This window comes from Lycorma delicatula, chromosome 11 (assembly GCF_047948215.1).
Source record: "Lycorma delicatula isolate Av1 chromosome 11, ASM4794821v1, whole genome shotgun sequence".
NCBI lineage: Eukaryota > Metazoa > Arthropoda > Insecta > Hemiptera > Fulgoridae > Lycorma > Lycorma delicatula.
The window spans coordinates 37,851,496-37,878,830 of NC_134465.1; the positions used below are offsets into that span (position 1 = coordinate 37,851,496).

At 31.0% G+C, this 27,335-nt stretch overlaps 1 protein-coding gene across 1 annotated transcript in view; it reads right to left on the reverse strand.

Annotated features, from left to right (window-relative positions):
• Positions 1-27,335, reverse strand: part of LOC142332015 (uncharacterized) — an 87,292-nt gene that overhangs the window by 16,156 nt on the left and 43,801 nt on the right. Inside the window, exons 7-12 of the mRNA XM_075378081.1 lie at positions 25,494-25,653; positions 23,878-24,059; positions 16,204-16,391; positions 10,048-10,199; positions 6,621-6,772; positions 2,694-2,870 (exon numbers count right to left, since the gene is read on the reverse strand). Coding sequence (XP_075234196.1) covers positions 2,694-2,870; positions 6,621-6,772; positions 10,048-10,199; positions 16,204-16,391; positions 23,878-24,059; positions 25,494-25,653 — 1,011 coding nt within the window. The remainder of the gene's footprint in view (positions 1-2,693; positions 2,871-6,620; positions 6,773-10,047; positions 10,200-16,203; positions 16,392-23,877; positions 24,060-25,493; positions 25,654-27,335) is intronic.

Here is a 27,335-nt window from a genome sequence, read left to right on the forward strand (position 1 = left end):
TTTTTACCTGTGGCGAGTTAGAAAATAGTCTATTACTCAGGAAAAAATTTTTTAAAAATATAAAAAAATATTTTTTGGCCACTACAAGGTGATCCACCTTGTTATATATGCCAAATATCATCAAAATCAAAAGTACTGATGCAATAAAATTTTTGAAAATTTGTTGAATTAAAATGGAATAACCCTAACAATCTTAGGGGAAATGTGTATGTTGTGTTTGATAACACACAAATTTGAACCTATTTCAAACCTTCCATATTGCCAGATTTAGCACTGTGCGATTTCACTTTTTCCATAAAGTGGGATGATATTAAAGGCTTTTATTTCACCACCAATATTCTTCATTGATGGAATGAGAAAACCGGTTCACTGTTGAGAGAAACATATAAATGCAGATGGTGACTATATGGAAATATAAACAGTTTTTGTAGCAGATAAATTGTATTTCCGTGCCATATATGATTCATTTGTGAGTTATAAATGACTGCATTATATTTCCCACCCCTCCTCATAACCTCCTTGATGCTTAGTTAAATCAAACTTTCTCTAATTTTCTTTCCATCTTGTTCTTCCTTCCAGATCACTTGTTTTAGCTTTGCTGATAATAAATTAATCTATTGACCTTTTCAACTTCTTCCACCTGTATTAGGCTACTTCTTATTTGTTTAATTATCTGTTTGAATCTTTATAACACACTATATCCGATTTTCTCCCTTCTCATTAACCCTATCACACTTCTATTAAATTTCATTTCAGCAACCTGAATAATGTTGCTTATTTAGGAAAACAGTTGTATATATGTGTTAAGTTTACATATACCTATGTGTGCAAGTTTTAAAAATTTTTTACTCAAATTTGCATTCTAAGTGCAGCAATTTTATATGCCAAAATGCATTTCAAAAAATATAATTCAACACTGCTTACGTAGCTGTAAACTTTCATTGGCTTAAAATATCCATCTATAAAAGATTACATTAAATTAAAAAAAAAAAATAACTTATAGCAAAATTTAAAAAAAACATGAACATTTTAAATGGAAAAAGAGAAAGATAAAAAAATTTTCAAATAATGCCTGACAGCACATTTATGTATACTACACAAAGCAATACAAAGCTTATACAATGTAAAACATTATTACCTGTTGACAGCTAACTATTTCTCGTAATCATTAAACTAATCACAGCGTGAGAAATTTCTCATACAATTAAAAGTTTACACGATATAATATTTATAAATACCACAAATTTCAAAAAAATATTCTTATTCTTATTACCATTATAATATCTTATGTAAATAAGAGCATTAAAATTATAATTCACACAAATCAGAAGAAAATTTTATGAATACATCAACCTATTCTCATTTTTGGTCATACTAGATTTAATTTTAAAATCCTGACAATTTACACAAAATGTATGAGGTGTGTTTTTAATAAAATAAGGACGTTTTGAATTTGCCACCTTTTATATGATGAAACAGATGGCGGTTACATAGCTCAGTTATTTCAAATCAGCTGTTAGTAAAAATAGTTCAGTCATTTTGTAGGTGTTTATATTCATCTGTTTATAATGAGTGCTACAGTTCATAATACCGTCAAGTATGAAGTAACACAAGTAATTGATTTTTTGATGGCAAAATTCAATTTTGTGGCTGAAATTCACAGGAAAATTTATGATTTTTATAGGCCAAATATTATGAGTGACATCATTTATTTTGAGAAGGGTGAATAAACATATTCATGATGAATGACGTAGTGGCCAGCTATCGGTGATAACAGATTGATTGCAAAAGTTGTCAAAAAAATTTGAGAAAACCATGTCACAGTTTAATAGTAATAAATAACACTCAACTTATTTGAGAAATATCAACTTACTGCAATAATTTAAATACTTGCATAAAGAATATATGTAAAAACAAAAGATGAACTACACTGTAATAAAAATTAGACATTTTTGAAAATTACAATTGCAGCAATAAAAAGATTTACAATTTTTCCTTATCCTTCACATTCAAAGGAATGAAAGTTACCTGTAGATTTCTGAGCTCCCATCCCATTAATACTATAATATTAACATATTACTGGAAATATTCTTTTTTAATTTAATGTGCGAGTTTGAGTAATTTTTAGTTAAATATTATATCATTAATTTTCCATTACTTTAAATTTAGACATTGCAATATTAACAGTTATTTGTAAGAATATTGCCAATGATTTGCTAATATTGTAGAAATATTCGGAGGGGCTCATAAATCTATAGCTTCAGATAACTCTCATTTCTTGAGTATGAAGTATTAGGAAAATTTGTGAATGTTTTTATTATTACAAGGCAACTTTAAAAAAATCTAAATTTTTATTTTAATGTAAATCATCTATTTATTTTTTTTACACACAATTTTTTTGCAGATATTAAAATTACTGCAATAGGTTGATATTTTTCAATCATTTGAGAGATATTTAATATTATTTTTTTAAATTATCTAGGAGTCAGGTTAAGTCATTAAATCAAATTATATTTAAAATTATTTCAATCTTATACCGTAATTGTACTTTTTACAGATTCACTTGTGACAGGACTTTTATAACATGAAATAAATACTCTGTATACTGATCAATGTTAAATGTTTTACGTAGTATTCAAATTAAGAATTAAAAATTTCTGGAAAAAACAGCAAAATGATTTTAGTATGCTTACCTGATCTTGAGCATAGAGTACATTAATAAAAGGACATTGTTTGAGTGCGCTGGCAACAGCTTTCACTACAAAATCATTAACTGATACTTTAACACCCAAATTTTGTAATTGTTTCCTAGCACTTAATAAACCATCAATTTGAGCTTCCAGAGTACTGTATGCATGTGGTATCTCGGTCTATAAACAAAAAATAAAATAACAAAGTCTAAGGCCATCATATAAACTGAGAAATTTAGTTATATAAACAAATAATTTTTGAAAAAATCTGTCTCATCCCTTTCCTAAAATTACTTTCAACAAAGTATTTAAGCAATCAATTTGGTTTTTTCTCTAAATTAGGTACTCTCAAGGTGGGATCACTTTTTCCATTAATCAGTGGACTTGGGAATAACAGAATCACAACTGTAAGTGCTCTAAAAATTATCTTTTCAACCTGTGACTTTTTTCTCAGTTTTCCTAACTGGGAAGTTATTGTGTGAAATTTCAAACCTTATATATATATATACATTTTTTTTTGTTGAAAATTCAAATAATTAATCAAAATATTGACCACTGTGCTAATTAAATTAAAAAATTATAACATGACACAGTAACAGAAATCCTAAAAAAAAAAAAAAATAATACCAGTAGTTGACTAACGCAGGATTCTGCATCATCACTTGTTACAAAATTTTACAATTACATCAAACAAATAACAAAAGATAAATAAGACTTAAAAATTTGGAAAACAAACACAATAACACAACCATAAAATTTGTAGTAACAACTCCATCCATTGCTATTAATAGAATCATGTAAATTTTAAATGATACACATCTATGTTCATTATCATAACTAAATGTTATCATATAACATGTAACCATAACATTTTATCATATCATGTAATCATAACTATATGTTTGTAACTGTTACCAACTGCTACAACCCACTATCTCTTTAATTAAAACATCATCTTCAAATATAATCTGATGGTTCATCATTTCATACTTATGTTTAAATTTATAAATATATTATTTTTCAATTATATTAATATTTTTATTGTTATTTCATATTTTCATAATTATTTTTACAATAAGTAATACTATGCTTACACTGCTTCAGAAGGTTGGTCACAATATACATCTCTTTCTGTTTCTGTAAGCATTATAATGTTCCATAAACCTTTTTTTAAAGATCTGTTAGTTTTACCGATATATTATCTCTAAAGTAAAGACCGTTACATTGTAAAAAGAATTATTCTGAAAACTTTATCAATATTTTTTTAAATTTCTCTTAAACTACATGCCTTACACTACTTCTCTATATAATCGCCACATGAATTAAGACATTCATCATAGTGACACACCAGCTTCAATATACTCTTGTCGTATTCTTTTGCCGCTAGTCCATTTAGCCACTGATTAACAGCATTTTTAAGTTCATTGACACCTGCAAATTGCTTACCACTCAAAAATTCTTTCAATTTCCCAAACAAATGGTAATCAGAAAGAGCTAAGTCTGGAGTATATGGTGGGTGATCATAAATTTTCTATATAAATGTTATCAGTAAATCACGTGTCAGACCCGCAACATGTGGACATGCATAATCGTGCAGCAGGATGATGCTGTCAGTTAGCTACCCACGTTGCCAATTTTGAATGGCATGTTGTAACTTATGTAGAGTTTTGCAGTAGGCTTCTGCATTTATAGTCATTCTACATGGCATGAAATCAATCATCAGTATGTCAAACTGATCCCAAAATACTGTGGCCATCAGTTTGCGACCAAATGGCTGTGGCTTGACTTTTGTCGATTTGGTTGGTAATTGAGAATGATACCATTCACTTGACTACCATTTTCTCTCTGGCGTGTAATATGAAATCCACATTTCATTGCTGAAATGTGGAAACAACTGAATTAAGGAACTTATCACCTTTTTCTGTGTAGAACATAAAAAATTCCATAGCAGATCCCATCGGATTTTTTAGTGACGTTCCGTTAAGACATGCAGGACCCAATGTGCACAAATCTTTCTGAAGCCAAAATGGTCATGAACAATGTGACCAATAACAGCTCTTGGAACATCAGGAAAAACAACAGCCAGGTCAGAAATCGTTGAGGGATGATATTTTCTGATTTCATCAATGACGCATTTCAACCTCGATGATTATCAAGAGCCACCTCGAACTTTCTTCATCATGCACGGTTATTTTGTTATTTCTAAACCTTTCATACCATTTTCGAACGTTTCTTTCATTCATTATATTATCATCGTACACAGAAATCAACTGCCAATGAATTTCAGCCAGCTTAATGTTTTGGTGATTTATAAAAGTATAACTCCATGCATTTCACAGTCGGTGGCAACATTGATTTTCCTATTCATAAACATATAATTAAAGATACAACGTGACAACTTACAGACAACAATGCAGTGTGTACATAACTAGCATGGTCATGAATGACACAGGTTCACCAACCTTAAGGAAAGAAATTTCCCACTGGTCTTTACTTAGAGATATCCTTTATAAATTTTATGTATTTCCCTTAAGTCCTCTCCAACATCTTTATTATTGTTATTCCTTAAATATCTTAAAATATAGTTATTTGGTTAAAATGCTTTTTTACATTTATTTTTGTCATGTACATTAGTAATTTTTTCTATTATTTATTTGTATAATTGTATTCTAAGAAAAATCTATTATAATCTTTGTATTATTTTTGTGTAATTTTGTAAAACTATCATGGTACTTATACTCTGTTTTTTACAGACTTTTTCTACAAATTTATCATCAAAACCATTAAATACTGCTATTTGTCTTATTTCATCTATTTCTTTTTTGAGTTTATTTTCATTAGTTTTTTTTTTATAAACCAGTAAAACGATACTTTGTAAATTTACTTGGATTATAAACACTTTTAACATTTCAAATAACAATATTTTGCTATTTCACTCAAAAAGTGATTATAAAAAAAAATTAGAGCTATATATTATAGCAACTTAATTTGATTTTTTTATACAACAAAAGGCACAATAACCTTTACCAACTGACAAACATTTGCTTTAATAAATAAATATTTGACTTGTTGAAACAATGATGACTGTTTAAAAAACAGTCATCATAGTATTAAAACTGGTTTAACCAATCTGAAAAATAACAAGAATCATCATCTAATGATCTGTGAAAAGTCATTTTTCTTGTTCTAATCATCTTGGCAGGAACTTGCAGATAAGTGTAACATTTCAATTAGTTTATGCCATATTCTATAAAAAAAAAGGCATCAAATCACGTCAAAGTCCTGTTTGAGAACAAAGAATCAAAAAGATAATTACATTGTGGTCAGGTGCTGTTAAAACATGTCAGTAATAAAAAACTGAAAGATAAAAGAAAACATGTCAAATTTATACAAATGTACAGGTCGTTTTGACAACTATTTTTAAAGCAGAAGTATGAATTCATCCACTACAAATTTTTGTCTAAAGGACAGAAATTTCACTTTTTTAATAATTGTCAACACAATTCTGGAACACCAAATTTAACCACAACATTTTTATTTTGCAAATTTTGATCTTTATCCACATTTTTTAATACTTACCTTTTACTTAATACTAGATGATTCATTTTGACATAGTAACACACTCCATTGGTATGAGAAACTGAAATAAACTAACTTGTTCACAGAGAAGAGAGGTTTGTAGGGTGGGTCAATCAAAAGCCTCCATTAAAAAACCTAATTGCATCTAATGGTTCGGACATATTTCACTGTATTATTTTTTCAATGCTACGACTTATTTTCTGAAATGTTTTATTTTAAAGAGATAAAAGGATTATGAAAAAGCGAAATTTTTTATACAGAAATACTTTTTCTACATTGCATAATGACCAAAATAAATTTGTTACGTGTAGAATTTTGATGTACAGAGGTCTTAAAACAAAATATAAATACCTTTGATTGGGTCAATCTGTTAGCTATTGTTCTTCGCATTGATGATACTTCAATGTCAGTATAATTAGTACCTACTTTGCGTCCAGGTTCAGGTGGTTTAGATACAGGAGTCGGTGGTTTAGCTGCAGGTGCCTTTTTCACAGGTAGAGGAACTGTAACAAAGCAAGATATACTGATTACAAAACAAATAGGGATTTCAAAAGTAACCCAAAATGTATCATCAGACAACATGAGATGTCAACAACTTTTTCTGATAAACATTTGTTCATTTTCTCAAATAATTTAAAATAAAAAATAAATAAAAAATGAATACATGATTGCTAGTTTTCTAATTGTTTTGAAATTATGATTTTATAGGTAGCATTTTGTGATACTGGTGTAAAAAAAAATTAATCCTTTATTGTGTTCATAACACAACAGAAAAGTTTAATTTATAGTGCATTTTGCTCATCTACATTAAGAATCAATCGCATCGTCTCAGATTATTGTGGTATAACAACAAATTTTTTAACTGTACGTTGATGATTACATGGTAACTAAACATACATAATCAAAATTTTGATATAGCCAAATAATACGAGGTCTGTAAATAAAATAATAAAACTAGTTTTATTTAGCAGCCAAAGTGGCAACACTGTAAAGTTACTAGTAAACATATGGTTATATGAACAGCTGATTTATATTAGGTATTAATATTTTTAGTCTACTGTTGCCACGTGAGAGAGAAACAAACTTTTCATGAAACAAGTTTTTGTTGTGAATTAAAATATGAGTGATACTAATTATGAGCAATGTTGTACAATCAAGTTTTGTGTTAAACTCGGTGAAAATGCTACTGAAACATTTTCAAAATTGAAAGGGGCATATGGAGAGGATGCTCTGTCGTGAGCCCAAGTTTTTAGGTGGTTTAAAGCGTTTTCAGTTGGCCGGGAATCAGTGGCAGATGATCCACACTATGGAAGACCATTAGCATCAAAAAGTGATGACAAAGTTGAGCAAATCGAGATTTGATATGGTATGACTGGTGATTTAACTGTGAAAATTGAATACAGAACAATTGAATTTGAACCATACCACAGTCCATCAAATTTTGACAAACAAATTGGACATGAAAAAAGGTGTGCAAAATTGGTCTCAAAAAACCTCACTGCTGAATAGAAAAACAACAGGGTGAAAGAGCTGCAATCTTCTAGGATGAATTGAAACTATCCTGATTTTCTAAAAAAAATGTTATTACTGGTGACGAACTATGAATATTCGTGTACAACCCAGAAACAAAACGCCAGAGCAAGGAGTGGCAGGCACACTTCAAACTCACCATGTACCAAAAAAGCAAAAATGAGCAAATCAATACCATACTAATTTGTTTATTCGATAGTAATGGAACTGTACATAAGGAGTTTGTGCCTGCAGGACAGATTGTAAATCAATATGTTTACAGAGAAATTCTTGAAAGACTGTGAAAAAGAGTTGCTCGAGCGAGACCAGACATCAAAGACAACTGGATGCTGGATCATGAACAATGCACCCTGTCACACTGCACTCTCAATTAATGAGTTTTTGGCAAAGAAAAACATTCCTGTAGTTCCTCAACCACTTTATTCACCTGACTGAGACTTTTCCTTATTCACCTGAGTCCCCGAGACTTTTCCTGTTCCTGTCTTTAAAAAAGCACCTAAGCACACCATTTTGGAACAGTAAAATAATATAACCAACCATCTGAAGGATATTCTGCTTTCTGAGTTCTAACACTGCAATGAAGATTGGGAAAACTGTTTGAAACGTTGCATGGCTTCCCAAGGAAACTATTTCGAAAGTGAGTCCATATGTAATTGGATTGTAAATAAAGAGTTTTTCTGAACCAGTCTCATTACTTTATTTACAGACCTCATATATTTGAAAATTATACAATGTATAACAATAAAGTAGAACAACATGGATGAAAAGTATTCTTGATGAGTAAATTCTTACATTTACAAAAATTTCATTCAAGCTGCTACTTAAAAGGAAATCTATAAGTATATAAGTAGATATATATATATATATATCAAAGACAAAAGTATAAAAAGTTTACCACCAAGAGTACAGAATGCTTCTTACCTTATGCTTGTTATTACATAAAAGTGCCTTCGAGGGTTTCCCTCATGATCAGTTAATAAAACATATTCTTTTTTTAAAAATCATAAATTAAAAATTATAAATATATAAAAATATGTAGTCATAAAAGTTAAAAAGATTAAATTTTTTTATAAATGTAGCTAACTAGCCACACATACACTACTGAACTCATATAATACGGTAATAATAATAATCTTTTTATTGTTTAAAAAGCAATACAAAATTGGATCACAATCATCAACAATCATTAGCTACAAAATGTGATTAAAAGTCTACAGAAATGATTAAAATTTTAAAGTCCTTTCTATCTACTCAGTCGCTTCATTCAAACCTACAAAACTTACCATTCATGCACAATTCACATCTTTTGACATCAAGCTCTGTCATAAAATTTTGATTAATTAACCCAGTAGCCATCCATGAATTCGTCAACAGAGTAGAACACCTTAGACACCGAAAGGCGACTTTAGTCGAGATTTAAACAGACTCAGAATGGGAATTTGTTTGAAATCTCTGGGAGCCTATTAATTAATCCGATACAAACTTGCGAAAGCAAATGTTCAAAAGCCATTGTTCTGTGCTTTTGGCCACACAAGTTGGCCCTTCTTCTGGTGTTGTAAAGCCGTTCCATACTAAATTGTATTTCAAACAGCAATTCACCACAACATCCAAGATATAAAGACAAGACAAAGTCAGAAATCCAAACTCCAAGAAGGCATTCCTACACGACTCTCTAAATTTTAATTTAATAATCACTCTTAACAGCTTTCTTCTGCACCTGAAACACCCTACTCAGTAAGCTCCGACCACAGTATCCTCAAATTCGAATCCCATAGGACATGTGAAAATACTAGCCCATAGTAGGCCATTTTCAACAGATCTAAAAAGCTGACACTTGCAAGTTTACGCAGGAAAAAGTTGCTCTATGAAACCTTAGCGCAAACATGATCTATGTGTTTATCCCAGGTCAGCCCTCGATCAAGGTACATACTCAGGAAAAGGCAGATTCAGATTCTTCCAAGAATTTATCATCAACCATCTTGGAAGGTTTCCTCTCATGCTCTTGGGGACAAAATTTAACATTCGACTTTGATTTATTGGTCCTTAAGTTTATTTTTGTAAAATGTTGAATTAATTGATTAAACATTAATTTTTTTGTTGATTTGTACTAATTATGTCAAAACATAATTAGTACAGCAGGGAAAATATGGACAAATATAATAACAAAATAAGAATTGATTTTTCTAAGTTAATACAAACACATGCACGCGTGCATATGCCTGTATATTTTAATAATAAAATAAATTACCAGGTTCAGGAGGCTTAGGTGATAACTTGTTGTCAGCAACATATTTAAGTACATCTCCTTTTAACAATCTTTTATTACGACCAGTTGGAGTTACTTCTTTACCAGTTAAATGGTACCTCTCCAACAATGTACGTACAGCCGGAGCAAAATCACTGCAAATGATAAAAAAATCATAAAATAAAACATTTTTAAGGGCTAGTGTTATATACAGAGTGAGCACCACCTGATTACCTGTGTAGTCTCATATCACATACACTTCTTAAATTTAGCTGGTGGACTGCAATCATTCTGTTAGTATGGATAAAATAATTTTCACAAGGTCATATGCTGTACTCTTATCAGTTTAAAATTAATGATTTTTACTATTAATGTAAAATTTTATTGTCCAGAAATACTGTGAAGAAAACCAAGTTGCCAGCATTTGGCCTATCTGTTCATGATCAGCGCATCATGTTTGTGTTATGATGTTACGAGGTTTGTAAATAAAGTAATGAGACTGGTTCAAAAAAACACTTTATTTACTATCTAATTATATATGGACTCTATCACCTTCAAAATAGTTCCCTGGGGAAGCCACACAATGCTTCAAACGGTTTTCCCATTCTTCATATCATTGTTGAACTCAGAAACCAGAATATCCTTCAGATGGTCGGTTACATTTTTTTAATGTTCCAAAATGGTGTCCTTTAAGTTGCTTTTTTAAAGTTGGAAACAGGAAAAGTCGCAGGGACTACAGGAATGTTTTTTTTTTGCCAAAAACTCATTAATTGAGAGTGCAATGTGACAAGGTGTATTGTCATGATGTAACATCCAGTTGTTGTTGATGGCTGGTCTCACGCGGCAATTCTTCATCGCAGTCTTTCAAGAATGTCTTGGTAAACATATTGATTTACAGTCTGTCCTGTAGACAATAAATCCAAAAGTCTCTGATTCGCTCAACACTGTTGTCACTTTTTGACGTTAACGGTCTTCCAAAGCGCTGATTGTCTGAAACTGATTTCCAGCCATCTGAAAATGCTTTAACCACCTAAAAACTTGGGGTCATACAGAGTGTCATCTCCATATGCCCTTTCCAATTTTTAAAAAGTTTCAGTAGCACTCTCATCGAGTTTAACATGAAACTTGATTACACAACATTGCTCATAATTAGTATCACTCATTTTTGTAACGCACAACAAAAACTTGTTTCACAAAAAGTTTGTTTATGTCTCACATGACAACAATAGACTAAAAATATTAATTCCTAATCAGCTGCTCATATAACCACATGTTTACTAGTAACTTTACAGTGTTGCTACTTTGCCTGCCAAAAAAAAAAAAAAACTACTCTCATTACTTTATTTACAGACCTCCTCATACGTATGAAGAGCTCTACATGCATTCTGTACAGTGGATAAATTTGTTAAGTGATGGATACAGAAATGAAAATTAATGTGATAACTGAGATCACTTTAGAATAATTTTCTTAGAATTAGAAAATGCAATTACAAATTTTGTTTAAAGTTTAACTTTACTGGCAATTTAACAAAGTAAATTTATGCCAAACTTGAAAAATATGTGTCATTTTTGACTGATTTGTTGGGCTTTTTAATAATTTTCCCATAAACTAGGTAAAATACAGTTCTGTTCTGAGAGTTTTTTTAATTTTTTCAGGTAAAATTTATATAAAACCATCAATTTTGTTTCATAATTTGGATCCCAAGATTTTCAATATCACCTTATTTTTATCAATAGAGCAGAAATGAGGTAGAGTTTTTCACTGGCCTAATATAAGAAAAGACATTTCCAGACCTATTTTATACAAACTTTTATCTTTATTTTTAGCAGTACAGCATATCCTGAAATATAAGGGCTATTTGGCAATTCTTCCAGTCCGCAGTATTACATGAAGGAGTGGGGGGTAGTGATTCTATCTTTCCACAGTTAATAACCCCCCGGTTCAGTGCAGTTCTAGTAGTGTTATTGGAAATCCCTCAGTTGTTTGTTCCTATAAATCTCTTGTTCAAAATGAATGTGAAGTGCATGCCATCATCTGTTTCCTTCATGCAAAAAACTTGTCAGCTGCTGAAATTAATTGTGAACTTTGTGCAATATATGGAGGGAATATCATGAGTGACAGTGCAGTAAAGACAATGGTGCCATATGTTTTGGAAAGGTCGAACAAACATTAACAATGAAAGAAGTAGTCGACCCTCAATTATCACAGATGAACTTGCTGCAAGTGTCGACGTGAAAATTTGAGAAAATCATCAATTCATGATAACAGAATTATCTGAATATCTTCCTTGTGTATCATTAACAGTACTGTGTGAAATTGTAGAAACAAACAACAAGGCACGCTGAGTTCAGGCATTAGTTTTCTTCATTACAATGTTCATCCGCATTCTGCAGTACACACTCGATGCCAAATAAAAAGTTTAAAATGGGAGTTGTTTAACCATCCTCCATACAACCATGATTTGGCTCCCCAGTGATCAACTTTTACCCGAAAGTGAAGAAATGGTTAATGACACAGCTAAGGTTACCTCCAAAATATTTTACCAAGGAAAGTGCCACCATCTTTGTTATATGAAAATGTAGAGCTACATTTTCTTGGGGGAAAAAAACAGCTGTAATTTTCCATTGCTTTCAGCTGCACAGTACTCAAAGGATTGAATGATGTTGATACTGCCTTTCAAGTCCTCTTGACCTACGCCTTTAACAACTACTGAAAGAGGTGTTGCTCTCTTTCAGGAATCATTCCTTAGTCTGGCTCTCAACAGATACTTCTTTAATATGGTTGCACCTTCGGTCCAGCTACTCTGTGTATCACTGAGCACCCAAGCCCCGCTCACCATCGGCAAGGTCTCATGATTCATAGAGGGAGAATCTGAGGTTAATAATTATTAATAAATCAATATATTTAAATTAAAAAAAGAAAAGTTAAAAAAAAGGAAATGAAGTTGGATTCAAACTGATGATGTGCCTTCTCCTTGTAAGATCCAAATATTTTTTATTAATTTAAATTTTATTTGGCTATAACTCTGGAACGAATGAAAATAAGTACAACTTACGATATTTCATTGAAAAGGTATCAATGAGGGCTTATTACTGTAGTTAAGAAAAAGTCCAAAATCCAAATTTTTGGGATTTTGGGCTTTTTTGGTAAAGTCGATTACAATCGAAGGGGAGGTGTAGTACAACTAAATGTTACAACAATCCTAAATCCAAAATTTCAACATTTTACGGCTAATTGTTTTTGAGTTATGTAGAGATGTCATGCCGAAACTAGTCAAATTATATTCAGGGATGCTCAAAATAATAGATATTTCTGTTGAAATCTGAAAATCAAAATTTTTCATAATTACAATACTTCCTTTACTTCGTACAAGGAAATATAAAGTATTAGAAAAGGCTATGAGATGAATGAACTTGAATTAAGGCTACTTACATCGATAAATATGTAAATGATACTGGATGATATTTAATTTTAAATTTTTCTTGTATTTTTTGTATTTGTACACCTTAGATGCCTTGGCATCTTTAAAGAGTACTACTGACACAATGTTTCTATTATATTACTGGGTATTAAATAAATAAATACGAGGAGCACTTAAAAATTGTCTACCTAGGGGTGTTGTGTGTTACATATTGAGATTTGTTTGATACCTATATGTAGTTCATAATATGTATGTGCTATGACCTTGTTGTTGATTAAATTTCTTTTATAAGAATGCCAAGTGTTGATGCAGTAGTCCTCCAAAGTTAGTAACACAGATACGGCAATGAATTTGCAGAAATTGAAGCATCGATCAACCATAAAGTTTCTCACCAAAGAAGAGAAATGTCTGAAGGATACCCATAGTAGAATGGTGAAATTACCAAGTGAAATTCTGGTCCAAACAATTTAAGTGGGACAAGGAATCCATCAAAGATTATCTTTGAAGCAGAAGACCTGTGGAAGCAACCACACCCGACATCTACCAGAAAGTAGACAGATTGATAATGGAAAATAGTCATGTTAGGGTTGCAATACTTGTTACAGAATGTGGGTGGGCTGAAGGAACCATTATAACAATACTCATGACCATTTACACATGACAAAAGTCAGTTCTGATGGGTCCCATGAAACCTCACACCACATCAGAAGCAATTTTGTGTGCAGTTGAGTACAGAGAAATTGCAGTAATTTTACAGCTCTTTTCAGCAGGTTGGTGATTGGTGATGAAATACTGGTTCATTACTTGGATCCTGAGACCAAACAAGAGGAGTCTATGCAATGGCAACACAAAGGATCCCCAAATCCCAAAAGATTAAAGACAGCCATCAGCTGGGAAGATCATGGCCACAATTTTTTGGAATAGTAAGGGAATTTTGTTGATTGAATAAATGGAGAACAAGCAGACTATCACTGTTAAAATTTATGCTGAGTATTTTCAGAAGCTACAGGCAGCAATAAAGGAAAAACACCGAGGGAAGCTAATCAAAGGTGTCTTGCTTTTGCATGTAGATATTCCAGTCCACTCATCACATGCGTTGCAAAACAAACTTTGAGGAAGTGTGGATTTCAAGAACTTCCTCATCATCCCTACAGTCCGGACCTGGCCCTAAGTGATTTTTCCTGTTCAGACCTCAAGAAAAACCTTTGGGCAGACGTTTTCACAATGATGATGAATTGAAATCAGCTGTTTCAGGGCATTTAGAAGAGAAAGACAACATTTTTTTAGTATGGCATAACCCCTGAGTAGGCTAAATAGAGCAAGTGTGTGGAAGTACAAGGGACCTATACTGAAAAATAAATGACTACCTCTCCAACACCACTCTTTCTAAGGTAGGTAGATAACTTTTTGAGTGCTCCTCGTAAAACAAAATTTATAAATATAAAAAAATTTTCCCAAACAAATTCCTTTTTTAAACTTTTTTATGGAATTCAGAATAAAAAATTATTCCTTACTTAATAGCTGAGAGAAAAAAATATGTTATAGATTTCCTTTATTAGACCCTACACCACCAAATTATTCATGAATATATATATTTCTGCACATATATATGTATATATTTTAAAACTACTGCTTTCTTGGAAAATAATTTCTCTAAAATCTTTATGTAGTTATTTTTTAGATCCTCAGTTTTCAATTAATCATAAAAAACAAACATTCTCTTCCATAGTGGGGATAAAAGCAACTTTTAGTTATTTTTTAGATCCTCAGTTTTCAATTAATCATAAAAAACAAACATTCTCTTCCATAGTGGGGATAAAAGCAACTTTTATTTTTTATTGAAGGAGTAAAAGGAATGATCAAATTGAAGAAAATTCTCTAAATGTAAAAAAACTTATTTTTTCTCAAAATTTAACAATTTTTGCGCTTTTTTTCACCTGCTTCCATCATCTCTCATTCCATTCATTTTTATCTCTATCCATCATCTCCCTCATTCTTTTACAGATCACCATATTCCAAAGGCTCTCCAGAAAATTAATACACGAGTAAAAATATAATGTCAATAAAAAAGGAAGTCATTCCTGACTATTTTCTTTTTACACTTTCTCAAAATATATTTTTACTGAATTTTTTAATGGTGAGTAAGAATTCCATTCTCCTTTTGACAAAACTGGATAGTATTATTTACAAGTAGAGAAATGTATTAAAGAAAAAAATCTCAAACAATAGAAATTGAGCTTTTAAATTTTATAACTACTTTCATAAAATATTTACAATGTCATACAAGCATTACTTACTCCCCCCCCCACCACCCCGAAACCATACTTGCAGGAATAACTTTTGTAATTTATACTTGGTCATTGTTTTTAGTAAACAAATTTCATAGTCAAAGCGTTAAGCAAAACATTTATTTATTTATCATATTTAGATAAAAATTAAATAATTTTCATAAACAAAACCTTTTGTAAATTTTGACCAAGAGTTCCTTTTAGGTAATACATAAGTACTCAGAGGTACATTTAATCAGCTTGTTGTCAATATTCTCCAGCAATAATATATTACAAAATCCTCAAATCTGTGACTTTGACTCTCCTACTATCCACATTTTATGTGGAAATCAAGAAACAGAAAATAAATATAAATCGTAGATGAAAGAATGTAACAAACGAGTATAATCTTATTTTTGTTATAAGAGTACATTTGTATAACTTAATACAACAAATAATCCTGATTTTACCCTACGACATGGAATCCAGAAGGTACAGGTTGCGGTTTTGGAACAGCAGGTGCCGGTGCAGGTGCAGCAGTAGGAGCAGCAGCAGGAGCACCAATAACAGGAATAGCAACATCTTTCCAATCTTTACCTTCATCAACGATCATAGCAATTAATGAACCAACTTTAACAGGGCCGCTGTTAGCTGGAGCCTGAAATTATTTAAAATAAGATAAAAAATTTCATAAAAAATAAAAATTAAACTGAACAAAAGACAACAACAAAAACAATTATCAAGATAATAATTAATTTATTAATGTTTAACTTGAGAAATTTAATGATGTCTGGTTGGCAGCACTGTGTTCCGCATAACCTCCTCTGTAATCACATGTTCTGGGACTGTTGATTTAGTTTTCGTGTTATTATTATTTGAGTGCAACATGTTTAAATCGTCTCACATGGATCATGTCGTGACATTTTGACTGATAAATTGAACGTGCATTTACTTGCAGCAAAGTTTGTTCCTTGTATGATGACTGAATAGCAGAAAGAACATAGAGTTGATGTGACAGATCAAGACTGTCAGTCTTGATCTGTCAAAGTGATGCTTTTCGTTATTTCAATTTTTAATGGAATTGTGCATTTTGAATTCTTGCATCAAGGTGAAACAGTGAACCGTGTATACTATCGAGCTGTTTTGCATCAATTATGTGAAAAATTCTGCAAAAAGAGATCAGAGTTGTGGCAAGACAACTCATAGTACCTTCAATGCAACAATGTGCTCGCATACTCAGCTTTGTCAATTCAACAGTTTTGTGCCAAAGATCAGATGACTGTCCTCCCTCAGCTTCCCTACTTGCCAGACCTGGCTCCTTGCCATTTTTTCTTATTTTTGAAATTAAAATCAGTGATGAAAGGACACAATTTTGAGACTATTGATGGCAGAAAATCAAATTCATCATAAACTTTAAAAGCCATTTCAAATAGCTATCCAGGACTGCTTCATGAAGTGAAAACACTGCTGGGAAAAGTGTGTGATTTTGAGAGGGAGTACTTTGAAGGGGACAAGGACCAATTATCTGTAAAAGTAATAATAAAAATTAAAAAATAAAGTTCAGTTATTTTCTGAACACCTCGTAAAAATCTTTCTGAGATTAGGGAAAAGTCCATAGTATAAAAGATTATATATGTCTACAAGATATTTAAAAATTGTCAGGCCCATGTTAAATTAAATCATCTAATTAGCTTCAGCATATTTTATTAACTGACTGAACAACATAGTAAACATCTAATAATGACAACATAACACAACAATAGAGCATCCTCCTAAATAAATCATATGTAAATCACTAATCGATAGTTTTTATGGCCTGTAATTTAATACACACTCGTAGAATATCTTGTCATTTTATCTCCACCATGACTTGCATCATTATATGCTTAGGTTCTTAAAATATCTGTTTTCTTCAATTCAAATTCATAATTTATGGTCACTTTCAAATATCTCAGTATTACCTTCACTAACTTAAGTGTGCTTCAGTTGGTGTGTCTTGAAATCTTGAAGCTATATTAACTGTGTAGGCTAAATCTGGTCCCTAAAACTAAATATATTAAACCATCAATGATTTCACGATAGCTATTTTTTTATCTTCTGCTAACAATGAATAACCTAACTGACATCCATCCAAGTTCAAAAGGAATCATTAATGGCTTTGCATCGATCTTGCCAAACTTTTAATATATTTTATTTGCATGTGTATTTTGAGAAATTCTAATATAATCACGAGATTAATCAATTTTCATTCCCAAATAACAGTCTACACATCTGTTGAAGTAATCTCAAAACAATGCGCCAATCTGCTCATGAATTTATAGACTATTTGCTCTCATTCCATAATTAACGCATCATCCACATGGAAAAAGTATCAATTTTTCATTGTAAAACATATAAGGATCTGCACAACTCTCCCATGAATTAAAAGTTCCAAGGAATTCAATTAAATATTTATACCAATATTTTGAAGCCTATTTCAGTCCGCACAAACTTTTAAGTAATTTGCACACAGGACTTGTATTATCCCTGTGGTTATTGCGTATTATATTTTCTTCTAAAATACTATTCAAGAAAGCTGTTTTCATGTCAAATTCTTTAATATTTGAATCACATTGAATACAAATAGCCAGCAGAGCTATCATGCTTTCTAATCTGGCAACTGGACTGAAAATCTCATTAAAATCATATAATTTTCTTTGACTAAAACCGCTAGCCACTAAACAAGCTTTATACCATATAATTTTACCAAGTAACATTTTTGTTTGTATATCAATTCTGTTAAATGAATCTACACACCACCAGCCAATTCCCATTGGATATAATGAAACTGAAGCTGCAATAAATCTATATTTTCAGTAGACTGAACATCATAAACTTGAATCAACTTATCCCAAACATCTTTTGTAAATCACATCAGCTACATGAAGTAATGGCTTCATATGTAGAGAAAATGAAATGTTCCTTTGCTTTTGCATTTAACTTTTTCCAAGATCAAATTTCTCTTCATAATTTTCAGTACTCAATTCAGGTGTTATAAATGTACTACAAACTACATCATAAACTGCATCACATTCTAAAATAGTTTTCATAATAATTTTTCAAACCACCCGATTTCCTTCACCAATGAACTCTCTACTTGTAACTAATAATCATTTATCGTAACAGATGTTAGGTCCATGTCATAATAAAAAATCTAATTTGCTTCAATATATTTTATTAACTGACTGAACAACACAGTAAGCATCTAATAATGACAACATAACACAATACAGCATTCAACTGAATAAATCATATGTAAATTACTAATCTTACTTAAATCACTGAATTGATAGACGGTAGTTTTTAATGGTGCATAATTTAATATATAAATATGAATATAAAGTTTAGTTACGACAAAAATTCAGTTTTATATGTAGAAAAAAAATATACGTAAACATTCATATATTTTTTTTTAAATCTCCTCACTCACCTTTTTCTCCCTACCTTCGTAATCTACAGTGTAATACATCAAAAAGTGAAAATATGTCAAATGAACTCAACAGTTTTTTATATGGCAGAATCTTTTCAGAAGGTCTACTCTCATTCTAAAATTGCTATTAAAACTAACCATTATATGTACAAAATACCAAGCTATATTTTACTTAAAAATATTACCTTTATTAATCTCTTGACCAACTAAACAAACTTATAAATTAACTACACTAAATTTCACTTAGAATTCTCTTAGCTTCCTCAAGTGACAATACACCTAAGTATGTAAGAGAATTTTGTGTAATGTGCTACCTGAGGAAGCTTAGAGTATTCTAAGTGAAATGTAATGTAGTTAATTTATAAGTTTGTATAGCTGATTGGTTAACCCAAGAGATTAATAAATATATATTTTTAAGTAATGTCTTGTTATTATATTTATTTCTATCCAATCAAGAGGAAAATAAACTTAAATTACATTTAAGTTAATAAATATATTATAATAAGTGTGTGTGTATATATATATTTTTTCTTCTGTCTTCACTGATGATTTTCTAACATTGAAAATAGCTGTCTGGTTTTAGATTTTAAGTAAAATTTTGGTGAGTGGTTCTTGAGCATAATCCAATTTATTTCAATAACTACTTAGCATCGCTCTTTATTTATAAATGTCTTTGTTCCTTCAGACCACTAAGGCTGCCAAATATCACACATTCATATTTTTTAGCATCAAAGAGATAACTTATGTGCACTAAATATTTAAATCATCTGTAATCAATCACCACCATCCTATGTTCAAATAGGTTTTTAATCTTAACCCCAATGGTAAACATATACTGAAAGTAATATAATCAAGAGGGCAAACTAAAAGACTAAACTAATACAGGGTAAAAAATAGCAATGTATTCATACACTGCACAGATCAATTTAAACCGGTTTTTAAACATTACAGTAGAAGAAAAGGGAGTTTTGTTTTATCAAGAACAAGCATCACAGTACAATTGAACATTCTTTTTTGTGCAGTCAGCATAATAACTACAAATCTTTTCACTGATGGGGCACGACCACTAATCAATTTGTTTATTATGAAAATGTTTTTATTGTGATGGCCACAGAAATTAAAGTTTGGGCAGAGCTTCTACAGTATACAAATAGCAATTTGAGGTAACTCTTTTCAAAAGACTTGCAACACAACTATACCATCACCTAGAATGATTCCTAAGACAGATGAATGAAATATAATTGATAATCTACGATCAAGCTATGTTCCAACAATCTATCTGTTCGTTGTTAAGTATGTATTATGTCTTAATATTGTATAGTAATTGTGTGTATATGCAGACAACATGTTTTAACACATTAGTGAAACATGCTTCTAGTCAGTCGTAATTATTGAAGTTTGTGTTTTAATACATTAACTAGCTGCACAGCTGGCTTTACTCAGGTTGTTCCTCATGGCTATCCCAATTACTGGCATCAACTCATAAATCTTTTTTTTGGTTAAACCAGGCTGAAGTTAATGCGTGGTTAAAAAGGTGATGCCTGGCAAATAAAATATTTTATTTGAATACATTTTATGCATGATACTAAATACATTGTCCAGCAGTTTTAGAATCTTGAATTTCTCCCTTTTGGGAAACTCTGGAAGATTTTGAAAGCTGAACGACCTAAAGCCAAATCAGAGTCAAAATAGAATCATATTTCACCACAATCCAGTGGTTCAGACATGATGCTTTAACAGATAAATCAATTAGGAGTACTTTTCTTCTAAACTGAGTGACAAAGATGGACTCGCATTTGAAAATAAGATCAAGCCTAATCAGGCCTTTTGATGCGCCTTACAAAAGTAAACATTCTAATTCAAAGAAAAAAAGATGTTAACTAAGAGTTTCTTCAAAACTTAAAGACTCATGCTATCTTACATACAGAATGTTTTAGCTAAGAATTAACTAAACTATTGTTCTAAAAAATAATAAGATAACTTGCATATCAAATCAGTCAGGCATACTATAGCAATACACATTTCTCTCTTATAAAAATTAACAGTAAGAAATTCTTCTTCTAATCCCATTTCTATTTACTAAAAATAATAATAAATTAAAACATAATAATAATTTACATCAAACCACTCAATTTTCAGATTCTTTTTTTTTGCTTGTGGTTTTTCCTGGACAAAAAACACTTCTGCATTATCGCCCGGATATGAAATACTTCATGCAATGTTTATTACAAGAAGCCTTTGTTTAAAGATATACCACATTATATACCTCTAAGTAATACAGTAACCATCTGCTTTACTGCAATTGGCATGTAGAGCTGAAACTCACTACAGTAATTAGAATGTAAATGGAAAGCTCTAAGAAACCGTAAAACAAGATAACATTTCAATATCCCCTAAAACAGTTTACATGTTAGCCCCTAGGTTAAACTTCCAACGTAATGCTGCGTAACAGATAGAGACACAAGGTACTGTTGGTTGGAAGTTGTAGCGAGCACAAAGGGGTGCAGATATCCATGAGTGAGCTTAGTGTGCCCTATTTGTAAATGGCAGATAATAACCTCTTCTAGAGTTATTTCTGCACGAGGAGCTCCACGGTGATACAGTTTTCTTAACTGGGCAAAATTTATTGTTCATGATAGCATCCCATTCACTTTGCCAGTTATCATGAACCACCTTCTTCAGGAAATGTACAAGATTATTAGAAGCAACGTAATTGGTAAAAGTTGGCTGAAAACATGCCCCTTTTGCCACATTATCTGCACACTCATTGCCTGAAATTCCTATATGGCTAAGGATCCAAAAGAAGCTCACTATTGTATTTCAACTGGTCACTTGTGAAATAACATACTAATCACATATACAACAGGGAGTCTGGAGTATATGTCACTACTAATCACCTGTAAGGGATTCATGGAATCCAAGTAAACAAGTATATGTCGAAATGTTAGGCTAATTACACTTAAGGTCTTATTAATAGGAAACAGTTCTGCAATGATAATGCTGGTGATTCTGGAAAGGCCAAACATGTATTGTCTATTGGAAACCACAAAAGGACACCCTACACAATTGTTGTTTTCACAGCCATCCGTATAAACCAGGGGTCGGCAACCTTTTGAGTCGGAAGAGTCAAAAATTACAATTTACAAAATTTCAAAGTTTTTAAAGAGCCACAAAATTTTATTTCTAAGTTTATAGAGCCACAAAATTTTATTGAAAATAGGTTTATTAAATAACAATTTATAGGTACTTACACTTATAATTATTATTTTAACTCTAATTTTTAAATAATAAAAGCTATAAAATAGATAAATAATAAAATAGGTAATTTATTAAATATATATTTTAATAAAAACACTTTCGCGGTAATATCCAACAGTAGTACTTTGTTTCTTTTTTGACAATTCTTATTGACTTTAAAAAAGTAGTTGGTATCTTATTTGGAAAAAAATATGTATAATATGTATTTTAAAAATATAATACTTAGTATGTTACCTATCTTTACTTCGGTTTTTTTATTATTATTATATATATGTACATACATAACTTTGAGAAGATAATTCACTTCTAACTCTTTTACTTGAAACAACAAACTTTACGTCACAGTCGAAGCACTGGTGAAGACGCCAAATTGTCTTGCGTCGAAAGCGAATTAAAACCTACATAGAAACATCTGACGACGGCGTCATTGGAGAGCTACTGACGGACTGACAACGCGTGTCACAGGTGAGGGGTGCTGTGAAAAGTGAGTACACGTGGCAAAGCGATAGAATCAGTGCCTAATCCTCGTTAATCGATTCAGAACGATTTTTAAATGTTTTTTTTGATAAAATAAATAATATTTGTGTATGGAACTAAAGAGCCGCAGCTTCACATCCAAAGAGCCGCATGTTGCCGACCCCTGGTATAAACCTTAACATCCGGAATCAAACTATTTATAATATTATAAAATTTCAAATACTACTTGCTGAGATGATCCAAGTAGTGCAGAATCATTAGGTGGTAAAGAATGTCAAGTTACAATCTTTCTCGGAACCTACATCACAAGAAAACCTCTTTGACAGAGATTAGAATCAAAAGCCAAAAATAATATATTTTCTTCTTTGACCAGATGCATTTTGAACAGACCTCATATATTGCAATTTATATCTTCCTCTACAAGTTTTACTTTCTATAAATCCCTCCTACGACCAAATTAACTAAACTTGATACGTTTAGTTCATTTCTCCTATTTCTTTTAAAACCACTTTGTTTCATATCTTTTCGACCCACTTAATTTTCATCATCCACTTATAATACCTCATTTCAAAGGCTTCTATTATTTCTCTTTTTCTGCATCACCATACAAAAATAAAACTAATCAAAAAAATAAAATAGACTTTCTACTTTAATATGACAATATCTTGAGAATAACAACAGTTTCCACAGTTTAGGAAGTCTAAATACACATACATACACATACACACACACACACACACACACACACACACATATATATATATATATATATATTACAGTTATAAGAAAGTTTGCAAATTTTTTCAAACTGATTACAGGATAAAAATAATTTTGGGCAAAGATGATATATGCAGTCAGTGAAAGGAATTATTGCTAATCAGTCAGTAACATTGTTACGATTAGTAACATAAGTTATAACTAGAAAAAAAAAAAACCATACCAATATTTTTGCCAAAACACCTTCTTCTTCAGTTTCAAATGACATAACAGCTTTATCAGTTTGTATTTCACAAAGGACATCACCTGGATTTATTTTTTCGCCTTCTTTTTTTACCCAACTTACTATTACACCTTCACTCATTGTTGGAGATAAAGATGGCATTTTTACTTCTAAACCTGGAACTGTAGATGGAAATCATACGGTAACACACTTAAATGAAAGATTATATATAACTTTAAATAAAAACTTTCAGTGCAATTTATTAGCCTCTTATATTACATTACAGAAAACAAAGTCTAAAAAAAATTAAATATAATTATGCAAATCAGAAATTAGGAAAAATAGAAAATCTAAAAATATACAAATTGATAAATTGAAGTGTCCTATAAGTAATGAACTGATTGAAACTGATAAAAATATAGCTGATTATTTCATGAACTTTTTTTTTATAATATTGGTAGTACGATTGTAAAAAAATACTAATGTTACAAATTTGAATAGAAAGCATATGAGTAGAAGTATTGTTAACATAAGTGAATGTACCTTAGACCCGTAAAAATGATGAAATAAAGAATATAATAAATTGAAAAATACAGCAGGTGGGGTTGATGGGATATGTACCTCTACGATAAAAATATTACACAATATTAAATTTATTGATCTTTAATGTATACATACAATTTAAGCTACTGTACTGGTATTTGTCCAGATCAATTGAAAATTGCTGTATGTTTGGTTTATGGAATATACCTAAAAACATAGCAATAACATAATGTAAAAGGTTTTTCCTCTATACTTCATCCATAAACTTTTAAATTATAAGCCTAAAATTAATTGTTTTTATTATTCTGCTTTTTTCATTTTATATGACATATCACATTTCTTCCCATGCTGCATATAATCTAATCTGGTTAAGAAATTTCTGTTAATAAATCTAATACTTAATTTCCTAAGCATTTGGCACTGTTGGCATTAATATAATTTGTATAAATTAAAGTTTCCACTTACCAACAATTTTCTTTTTTAATTTTTTTTATACTTCTGTAAATATTATAGTTTTTATTAGAATCTTTATTATTGATATCCAAGCTTTTTATTATTCCTAATACTATCAATTTCATTAATGAAATTATTTCTTAATTTATTTTTATTATCTGTGTAATCAATTTTGAATAGATTATTTTCTATGTCGATAATCGTCGAAATCGTAGAAAATTGTTGTTAAGTGGAAACTTTAATTTATACAAATCCAATACTGTTTTAATGATTCAAACTGAAATTAATAATTTGGTTTTAACAATGAACAACATTAAAATTCAAAATGATCAATGAAAGGTAAAACTTATTCTATTAAAGAAAACTCATTTCAAAGGAAATACGCACACATATAGTACACCTAGCTAAAGGATTCTCAACAATTCAAGAGTATACATTATGAATGCAACATTATCATGAACTATATACACCATTTCACAACATTGCTGTATCCTTTGGAACACAAAAATAATCACAACTATTCAGAAGTGATGCCTTTTAACAGGTTTTTTTAATAAAAAGATTTACATGTAATGTACGAGAGACCACCCTAAACAAATTATCCCACGGGATAAATTTACCTGAACCTGTAGTGAAAGTAGGAGCAGGAGCTGAAACAGATACCGGTTTGGCAGCTATAGAAACATCCCCAGGAATTTTAACATCCTGCCAATCGGTACCCTCTTCCACCATCAGTGCAATCAATGTTCCGACCTTAACGTTCGCCGTACCTGCTGGAACCTGTACAATAAAACATGGAAAGTATTTAATTATTACCGTAGGATCAAGTGCATCTACATATATAAAATCACTGAAGTGTCTACAAATATGTTCCCAAAGTTTAAATACCCACACATACATTAAATGACTGAAATTCTATGGAGTACTTAAAATATTTAAATGTAGCTATATCTAGCAAAGAAAAATCTCCAAAAGGAAAATTATATACTCTCCCCTCCTTATACTATAAAAAGTACTTTCTCTTTCTTTTAATTCTATATTTGTAAAGAGCTAGCTTTTAAAATGTGACAAATCAATAACAGCTTTCGTGAAATACATTGTAAAGGGGTAAATCCACAAAATTTCATCATCCATGCGTTTAGGGGAATGAAAATAATTTCTTAGTATTTTTTTTACGAAGTCTGTTTAGAAAATAACCGAACATTTTTAATTATGTGCTAACAGAGATATTTGTTGATGAGCAGTAAGGATCATTGTAACCACATAACCTCCTCTGTAACCACATGTTCTTGGATTGTTGATTTAGTTTTTGTGTTATTGTTATTTCAGTGCAATGTGTTTAAATGTTAGTAATGATTTTTATAACGTGTGATCTTCGGAAGCAATGATACAATGTAGAATTTTAAGTGAAACTGGGGAAAACTTTCACAGATACGTTTCAATTTTTGAAACAAGCTTACGGAGATGATGCTGTGGGTCATACGCACTGTTACGAATGGTTTTCATGATTTAAAAATGGTAGTCAGTTAATTGAAGATGATCTCGACTAGGAAGGCCTTCGACTTCAACTGATGACACCCATGTTCAGAAAAGCAATGACGACCTGAAGCATGCAAATTGCCGATTGGCTGTCAGAGAACTTGCAGAAGAGATTAGTGTCTCAAATGGATCATGCCGTGACATTTTGACTGACAAATTGAACATTCATTTAGTTGCATAAAGTTTGTTTCTCGTACGATGACTGAACAGTAGAAAGAAGAGTCAATGTTTGTTGGCAACTTTTTGAACAAGCCAATGACGATGAAACATTCATAACAGGAGATGAAAACTGGGTTTATGGCTATGACATTGAATTAACAGTTCAGTCATCATGATGGATTGGTTAAGGATCTCTACGCCCCAAGAAAGCACATCAGTCTCGATCCAATGTCAAAGTGATCTCTGTTTTTTTCGATTTTAATGGAATTGTGCATTTTGAATTCTTGTATCAAGTTGAAACTATGAACTGTGCATACTATAAAGGTGTTTTACAACAGTTACATGAAAAAATTAGCATAAAAAGACCAGAGTTGTGGCGAGACAACTCACGGTTCCTTCGCTGTGGCAATGCGCCTACATACTCAGCTTTTATCAATTTGTCAATTTTGTGCCAAAAATCAAATGACTGTCCTCCCCCGACCTCCCTACTCACCAGACCTGGCTCCTTGTGATCTTTTCTTATTTCCAAAATTAAAATCAATGATGAAAGGACACCATCTTGAGACTGTTGATGAAAGTAAAGCAAATTTGTCACAGACCTTAAAGGCCATTTCAAATGAAGCTATCCAGTAATGCTTCACAAAGCAAAAACACAGCTGAGGAAAATGTGTAAATAGGGGATGGGAATACTTTGAAGGGGACAAGGACCAATAATCTGTAAAATTTATAATAAAGATTAAAAAAATAAAGTTTGGTTATTTTCT